This window comes from Poecile atricapillus, chromosome 1 (assembly GCF_030490865.1).
Source record: "Poecile atricapillus isolate bPoeAtr1 chromosome 1, bPoeAtr1.hap1, whole genome shotgun sequence".
Taxonomy (NCBI): domain Eukaryota; kingdom Metazoa; phylum Chordata; class Aves; order Passeriformes; family Paridae; genus Poecile; species Poecile atricapillus.
In genome coordinates this window covers 34,628,977-34,637,890 of record NC_081249.1, presented here as the reverse complement: position 1 = coordinate 34,637,890, position 8,914 = coordinate 34,628,977, and the positions used below count along the sequence as shown (strand labels likewise).

Genomic DNA, 8,914 nt, shown 5'->3' with positions numbered 1-8,914 from the left:
ACTGATGTGCCCCAGGACACAGTGGGTTGACAGGGTACACTGAAACCCATGTTCAACTTGCCATGGATCACAACCCTCAGGTCCCTTTCTGCAAGGCTGCTCACCAGTGTCTCATTCCCCAGTCTGTGTACATCCAGAGTTGCCCCATCCCAGGTGCAGAATCCAGCACTTGCCCTTCATATGGCTGGTGATTGCCCAGCCCTCTGACTTGTCTATGCCTCTCTGCCTTTGAGGGACACAACAGCTCCTCAAAATTTAGTGTTGTCAATGTCTTACCTTTTTTGTCCACAGCTAGTAACTACAAAGATTTCAGCAGCATGTTTTCTAGTAAGAAACAAACCCAGATGGATTCTGGAAGTAAAGCAGACAAACTCAGTCAGCCAAGGATCCAGCTGAGCTGCAGCACTAATGTGCTTCTCAGACACTCCAGGAAATGGATGCACTTTGATTTCACGCATCAGTGTGAGGAAAATGGCATCTGAAGGCTGTAGTTAAAGAGCACACATCCTGCTGGATTAAGAGTTGACATAGCTGTAACATAACAGGACCATCAAGAAAAGAAGCTGAACTTCATTATTCAAATATGCTGAGTGATGCTTTGAACAAACAGGTTCTTAACACAACACTTCTGCAGATTTTAATATACTGACACATGAAAACAGCAACTTCAGTTCACTGGAAACAGTTTTCTTTTTAATTTTACCATAAAAATGCAAAATAAATTCATTCACTGTAACATTATAGCTTTTAATATTCCTGAGCTGCATTTTAAAAGCAAAGGTATTCTTAAACGGATTTAACAAGAGACACTGCAGCCTTACTTTTCAACAACACAAGTAAAAATAATTTAGCAAGAAGGCCCCTTTTTCAAGACAATGTTCAGCTCTTTATGTACCTGAAAAAATGTTTCAAGTAGCCCTATGCCACCTGAAATAATAACAAAGCCAAATATGTCAACAAAATATCAGAACAACTTTCAACCATTTTACCACTGCTTGTTACTTCCTACACCAGGTGTGCCACTCTTACATGGAACGTATTATACAAAGGCATCACATGCCAGAATAATATGGGCCACAAAGCTTGGCATCATAAAGACATGAAGGAATCAAAGCAGTTTAAAAGGTATCCTGCATAACTTTATAGTCAGTTTCAGAAAAAAGGAAGTCCTGCTATCCACCCCAATCAATATAACCTCTACTTTGTTAAACATGATTTCATTGAATGCACCAGGAAACACTTTAATCAAATCTGTATGTAATCACTTGTCACCTCTGAAGTTCCCATAACTGGCACCCATGTATTTCTTAAACCAAATTAGGTGATAAAAACTAAATACACTAAAATGAACATTTAGGAAACTGAAACTGAAGAAAACAGGTTGGCTTTTAGCACTTTAGGAACTTGAGCACAAGCACAGGTGATTATACCTACATTGTGGTAGAAACCTAGAAAGAGCCAACAAAGGAAGGAAGGTCAAAAAAATCAGGTATCTCTTTTCTTGATCTCAGGGACTAGATGCAAGCTAAGAATTGGTTGAAACAACTGTGTTTTCTATAGCAGTCATGCCAATGAGGTCTGGTGTCCAATTTTGAGGCCCTTTTGTCCTACCACAGCCTTTCAAAGGAGCCAAGGCCTCCACTACCCACTCCATGTACTCCTTTGCTCCCTCAGTGATCACCTCCGGTGCCTCCGCCTCCTGCTCACACTTCTGCGACTACGGCTCCTTTCTCTTCTGTCCCGCCTGCGTTCCCTACTGCGCGTTCGTCTGTAACGGGAACGTCTGGGGCTTGCGCTTCTTCGCCGAGGACTGCGGCTTCGGCGAGGGCTGTAACTTCTGCTGGAGTGTCTGTAATACCTCCTGTCCTTCCTATGCTTTTCATCCCGGTAACTCACATCTCTTCTGTGTCTGCTGCTCTCCCGTCTACCCTTACTCTCATCACTGTTTATGCTGCTACATGAATAGCTCTTTCTTCTCCTTGGCTCTGTTCCACGTTTGTCCTGCTCACAGTGCAAGTCCTTCTTGCAAGTGCTCTGGTCATAGCTAGAGAGGCTCTTCTCGTCCTGGTTATTGGTGGGAACACATGAAAGTACCCCCAAACCTCTTTTGTCAAAACACCTCTCAGAGTTTGTAGTATGAAGATTCTGACCTTCTTTGATGTGAACTTTGTCATGAATGTTGCCATTCAAGTACTTGCATTGAGTGTTCACACTTTCAGGTGACGCTACTTCTATTTGAGAGCCAGGAGCCAGTTTGCCTGTAACAGCCTGTCCTGAGGTAGAAGTGATGCAGCTGGATGACACAGTGTGGGGAACAGCACCAGGGCTTTTCAGCACATCAGTCTGGGATGCTTCAGTTTCTTCTTTGTTTTGATTAACTGCATCCATTTTCTTGCTCAGGAGATTGTTCAGCAGTTTCTCCCTCAGTTCCTTTTCTTTTCTCTGCAATCCCAGTGCTCTCTCTTTTTCCTCTTCCACACGTTTAAGCTCAGCCTCCTGGAGCTTTCGTCTCTCCTCTAGCTGCTGAAGACAAATCTTTTCTTCATTTTGTTCTTGCTCCAGAAGCTTTACTGTCTGAAAGACAGTCAAAAGGAAGAGTAAGCAAAAAAATACCTGCTCATGCTTCCAAGTTACAGCATAACATAAAGGCAGCAATCTGGCAAGAAAATTAAATCTAACCAACAGAACTTAACCAAAAATAAAATGGTGCTTCCTTTTTAAAGGGAAAAAAAAAATCAAAACCAATCAACCAACAAAACCCACTAATCCAAAACTGCTGTAAGCTGAAACATTATTGAGAGGAAGTTTTGCCTTCTTGGCTCTTCAAAACAAAAACAAGAAAAAACCAAAAGCAACAACATGTGAAATCTGCAGTATTTAAATACATCTATCAGGGTCAAAACTTGAAGGTTTCAGTTAAATTTAAAATTTAAAAATTTGAAAATTTGAAAATTAAAAATTCAGTCAAATTAAAAATGTTTTAAATTTTATTGAGAAGAACTTTTTTAGATGATTGCCATCTGTAAAGTTCATAGATGACTTTACAATGAGTCCATAAAAACAAGTAATTAAATGGACAAACATTACATAAAATTGACTGTCATTTTGTCAAACATTTTAAAAACTTGCAATACTGGAGAAAGTTCAAACTTTTTTCTATTCTGACCTAGTCAAGTGGCTTAGTATAGATCTCAGAATTCTCTAAATGAAAGAAACACATTCTCTGTTTCATCAGACAACCTTTCTCTTTCACAGCTACAAAGTTAAAAAGTCTGCAAAAGGCATTTCTCCCTTCTTCTAGTATGCAACTTATCTGTACCTAGCACTGAGTTCAAAAACACTCCTGAAGTGCACTGGCATAAAAAAAAAAATACATTTTTTTTTTTCTACAGAAAACATTTTGTAAACAGTACACCCTAATATGGTTTCATCCAAGTCTTAAGCTTTGGAGTTTCAGTGAAAAAAATAACAATAGTGTTAGAGAGACAGGATCTAACATTTGAAGCCTTTGCTGACAGTACTTTTCCTACAGAAGAAACATTCTGCACATTTCACACATTGACTAATGAAAGTTCAATCTCTGAAACTGCAAAGAACAATGAACAGAATTGCTGTGAGGCAGACGGGAAACAGCATCCGAACTGGAATTACTAAAGGGGTCTTACATCTTATCCTCTGTGGTTAGTTCACCTCATCAGGCTCACACCTTCTTTTATCAGACTTAAGAAAATCTGACAGTTAATTTACAGCTAAAAAATGCTATTCAGGACTATAAGTTCAAGTTCACTTTCCATTTACTTGCAAGTGCATATCTTACCCAGAGAGAAATACTGTTTCATTGTGCTTTTCTGAAATTTTGGCCTAAGGAATAGCAGCTGCAGAGAATAAACCTGATGTTTAATGAACAGTGCCCCCACCTCCTCTCAAGCCAGTAAAGGGCTTGTTCTGTTGGGCTCTTCATTAGCTTCTGAAATAAATATTGAAGTTACCTTTGCTCTGCTTAGCAGTTCTGCAATTAACCTAATGGACTGAAGATTTCTCTGAGCTAACAAGAGCTTCCTTTCTTCTAGCTTTATCTTCTCTTGAAGTTTTCTCTGTTCTTCAGCTTGAAGCTTTTCAAGTTGCTTTTTATTCCGTCGAACTTCACGATCTTTCTGCTTCTGTTCTCTCTTGCGCAACTTCTCTTCTCTTTTTCTCTCTTTCTCATATTCTTCAAGCTCTCTTTGCTTCCTAAAAAGAGATAAATATTTTTGCCTTATCTAGGCAAAGGACAACTTCAAACTCCTACTGTATGTACAATGCATTCTATATTTCAAGTAAATTTGTTTCTAAATAAGTCATGTTGATGAAGAACAAATGTAGAAAACCTAACATTTTAATCCTTACTTGTGGCAGCAGTCATAGTCTGTCTATTTTTAACAAGTTGGAATTCAAAGAAAAAAACACGGTCACAGCAAAGAATTTTTTTTAACTACTTCGACCAGAGACAACAACAACACATGAGGCAGCTGGGCAGAGAATTATCACAGCAAGAAGAAAAATACCAAGCCAATGAATGTGTGCAGTGGTGGTGGGTTTTATTTCTGTGATTAGGACAAAACGGCAGCTTCTGCTAAAGGCCAAGAGTCTCTGAAAATAGGTGTCTAATGGCAAGATTTTCAGGAAATTGAGTATTTTGCAGGTTGAATATTTTTAACTGAACATAAGCATAAGTGGTAAACTAAATAACCACACTCAGCTTTAGCTACAGGAAACTTGTGTTTCATTATTTTCTATCTTTTGTTGCTGATATGAAGGAGCAGTTTTGTTATGCCTGAATGTTAAAACTATCACTGGGCAATAAGCAATACATACCTTTCTTCTTCTTTTTGTTTCTCCTCAGCTTCTTTCTCCTTACGTTTTTGTTCTTCTCTCTGCTTTTCAAGCTCTTGAAGCTTTTGCCTTTCAAGTTGACGCTTTTTAATTGATGCATCACTGAGGTGTTTTGTTGAGTCAAAAGAAACCTTCACATGATACAATTGAAAACAGTTTTAAGGAAACAAGAAAAAAAATCAAAAATTACAACCTGCCAATTTTAACTTAGACCTTGGTCTAAGTACAATCAGATGTGTAAAACCTTTTTCAAAACAAAGGGAACTTCTCTATGCACCCAGAGAAAGAATGACATATTGTAATCAGGTAATTGGGTACTAAATGTGTGAACACGTGTAGCAAAATCAGAAACCACTTCATACTTCTGTGTCTCACAACCAAAAATAAACCCCAGTGTGGCTGAGGCTCTGTTTGTCCAATATTTTCAATGTGTCAAAATGGGCACATACAGAACTCCTAATTAATGCATGCTGTCAGGGACTGTACAGCACTACGTAGAAATAGGTTTAAATAAAGGCCTTCCTTTCTATCTGAAACTGTGATCCTTAAATTCAGCAGAAGACGTAGCTCTACAGCATTCAGCACCTGGTTCAACCCTCCCCACCAATTCTAAAACCAAGACTCCCAAATTGAGGTACACTGGACAGAAGATCCCAGGTCATGGGAACAGAAAGAAATAAAGACACACACATCTGAAAAATGAGACTTCAGAGTCGCTTAGCTTCCAGGATATATGAACACACCTTGGTCATGTCCAGCTGCATGCTGCAACAGGACACCACCAGACACCACAGCCCTGGCATCCTAATCTCCAATTCTGAGTGCAGGCAGGGATCTATAACACATTTCCACAGATCTATGGTCATTAACCATGGGGCACAGAACAAGGAACACAGCCTCTATAGTTTAATCTACTCAGGCTTTATGCAAAACCATGTTTCACTACCAGACTGGGAGGACAAATAGGGACAAACAGACAAGATGTGGTGACCTTGTATGACAGAGAGCTGCTGTCCTGACAGGGCAGCTCCCAGGAAAGCATGACTTCTTGCACAGCCAAACTAAATTTGGGAACCCTGATCCCCTGCACGTAAATGACAGTTTGAATTTCATCAGGTCAAAGCACAGTTTCTACTCCATGACTGATAAGCTTCGATAACAAGATAAAAGATTACAGTATTTTACTTACACTGACTAAACTACAATTTGAATAAATGGCTGCCTGTTCCCACGTGGCACAAAGGAATACTCAAAAGGTTTTTTTTCTGAAATACACTCCCTAGTTTGATGAATGACTACTGAGCATTTCAAAATACATCTACAAACATTTCATTCGACCAATATGCAAATGCACAGACCACCTCCAAACAGAGTAAGTTTTCTTGAGGCCGTGCTTTCAGAGACACCACATCTGAACAGACTGCCTTGTTCCCTCCCGTCACAGCTGTAAATTCTAAGACAATGAGGTTACAGAAAAGTTCTTCTGGAAAACTCTGTATGTAAATATTATGACATAAGCATAAGGAATTCACAGGAAGCTGTGCTACAAATGAAAATTATCATTTAAATTTTTGTGGGGCCTTCTATATATCAGGTACACTAACGATTAACTGTGTACTTCCCAGACCAGACAGGCCACATGCTACTAAACCTTTTAGTTCTGACCTTTGACTGGTAGGCCTAGTTATCAATGCAGGGACCAAATATAGAGACTGTACAATTCTCCCCCAAAATGTCTCTCTGTAGTAAATGCGTGAAAGAATAACGCACTTTACAGTTCAACTTGTGGTGAAATTTTTCTGAACTTGTTCAGAACTGGAATTTTAAGTGAAATCACGATTTACAAACATATTCTTTTCTAAAGCAATTTAGAAAGTCGTGTTCATAAACTTGATCCTTCCATCAGCAGTTCTCATTTTTAGAACTGTCTTGTTAAGGAAAAAAGCAAAATCCGACTCATTTTAGCCGTGTAGTCTAACAACACGTTCTTCTACCACCATTTTCCTTTAAAAATTGGATTATGTCTGTCCCATAAAGCTACAATACTGCTGTCAATGCTGCCTATTGTCATCACTATGGCATACAGACAAAGGTTTCAAGCACTACGGAAATAACATTCAGTTGTACTCGGTCTTTCATGTGGGTTCCCACACAAAAGGCTGCAGTCTCTCACCTTTATATTGCAAGCCACTGCTTTGCCATCATCGCCCTTGTACATCAGCTTCATCCCTCGCAGGGCATTCATGGCCTCGATGAAGCCTGCGTACTCTCGGTACTGAACGTACGCTTCGAAGTTTAGATGGCCTCCAAAGCTGAAAGTGTGAAAATTCCTGCCAGTCATTTCTTCTCTGTAAGGGTCCAGCATGGGTATGTCCACATTACGGATTTCTCCAAATTTCTGGAAAACTTTTATAAGGACTTCTTCGCTTGGCTTTTCCGAGCCAGTCTCCTTTGCAGCAAACCACTTACAAGGCAAACCCTCCAAGTGAATGGTATCTGGCCTCTCCCCGGGCAAGGTTTCGTTCATATCTTTTGCATCACGGAAAAATGAGTCCCAGTCGTGTCTGGTAGGAAAGTCAATCTTGTATTCCGCAGCACGCACTTTCAAAATGTCAGAGAAGCCGCTCAGCTTTATTGTTTTGCCATCAAGGCATGCCAGAAAAGATTTAACCAAACTTTTGTTCTCCACCTCTCCTTCAAACCGAATGAAATCCATTGTGCTTTTAGAAATCCGCAGAGTGGAAAACTGATGAGTTTGCACCATTCCCTTCAATCTTTCCATCACTTCCCAGTTCGAAATGGATTTTCCCGGTTGCTTCAGCTGAGGAAGTGCCACACTGATGGTCATTTTTGTAATGGGTTTAAGGTATAACCCACAGGGAGCACAGAGCTCTACAGCTTCTGATGTATCATGAACTATTGTTGCAGCAGCCATAACAAAGAAAAAGCATAGGATAAAAAAATAAAAGATGCAAGTTTAAGTTGCAGGCCAACAGTAGTCAAATAAAATAGCCCTTATCCATAAATAACTTAATTCTTTGGTGATTTAACCATTCCCAAGTTAAAACGATGTCTCTTAACACAAGAGTGAATTAGACAATTACAACCGAGTAGTACAAACATCTTAAATTACTTTACAACCACTAGAGCCAATAAGTAATTAAAACTCTGTAAGGCCTCTGAATAGAAAACAAGAAGCTGGTGACAGTCTTAGGAATACATGAAGTTGGCATGTGATTGCTCAGAAAGCAGCTACCCTTTCTCAGGAGGGAAGGGACTGGCGGCGCGATGTCACACCGCTCCCAAATCTACTTAACAACCAGTGAACCCCAGCAGGCTGGCGCCGAGGCGGATCTCACGTTCTCCGGAAGGAAGACCTGGAAGGTGTCTGCAACGAGAGAAAAGCGCCCCTTTTATTTAAAAGCCCGAAGCCCCAGCGCCCCTCCCTGCCGGCAGCGCCGAGCAGCCTCCGCAGGACAAGGCTGGGTAGCAGCGCGAATCACACGGGAGCCTGCGGCCACCGCCGGCAGCTGCCCCCGGCGGGCGGAGCCCGGGCGGCGCGGGGACACCCCGGGAAGACGCCAGCGGGGAAAGCGCGCCTCGCCGATGCCAGGGTCACCTGCGCCCGGCTCCTGCGCGTCCCCCGGCGGGCAGAGCCCGGCTCCGCGTCGCTCGCTCCCGCCGCCCGAACGGGATCCCCGCGCCCGCCTCACCCGCCGCTGCCGGGACGCACCGCCCCGCGTGCGCCACCGCCGCCGCTTCCGCTTCCGCTTCCGCGTGGCGCCAGCCCCCGGCGTGCGGGAGCGCCTCGCTGCGGCGGGACGGCGCCGCCTGGCGGCGGGGCGGGACGCGCGGCCCGGGACGGCGGGGGCTCTGCTCCCACGGGAAACACGGCCCGCGTTGCCGGGAGCCTCCGAGTGCTCTGCCGAGCGCACACCCGCCGTCTGCAGAGCTGGGGCTCGCCGCCTGGCGCTGTTCCCCTTGCACAGAATCAGTTCGGTGGGAAAGGGACCCCTGAGTCATGGAGTCCAACCTGTGACCG

General features: G+C 42.5%; 1 protein-coding gene across 1 annotated transcript; it reads right to left on the bottom strand.

Annotated features, from left to right (window-relative positions):
- Nucleotides 1-635: 635 nt before the first annotated feature.
- On the bottom strand, nucleotides 636-8,582 carry AKAP17A (A-kinase anchoring protein 17A). Its single transcript, XM_058837398.1, has 4 exons — nucleotides 7,046-8,582; nucleotides 4,855-5,003; nucleotides 3,990-4,230; nucleotides 636-2,574 (listed from the first exon to the last, which is right to left on the bottom strand). The coding sequence occupies exons 1-4, from the start codon at nucleotides 7,805-7,807 to the stop codon at nucleotides 1,678-1,680; spliced, it is 2,049 nt and encodes a 682-aa protein (XP_058693381.1). The 5' UTR covers nucleotides 7,808-8,582; the 3' UTR covers nucleotides 636-1,677.
- Between the last annotated feature and the right edge of the window lie 332 nt (nucleotides 8,583-8,914).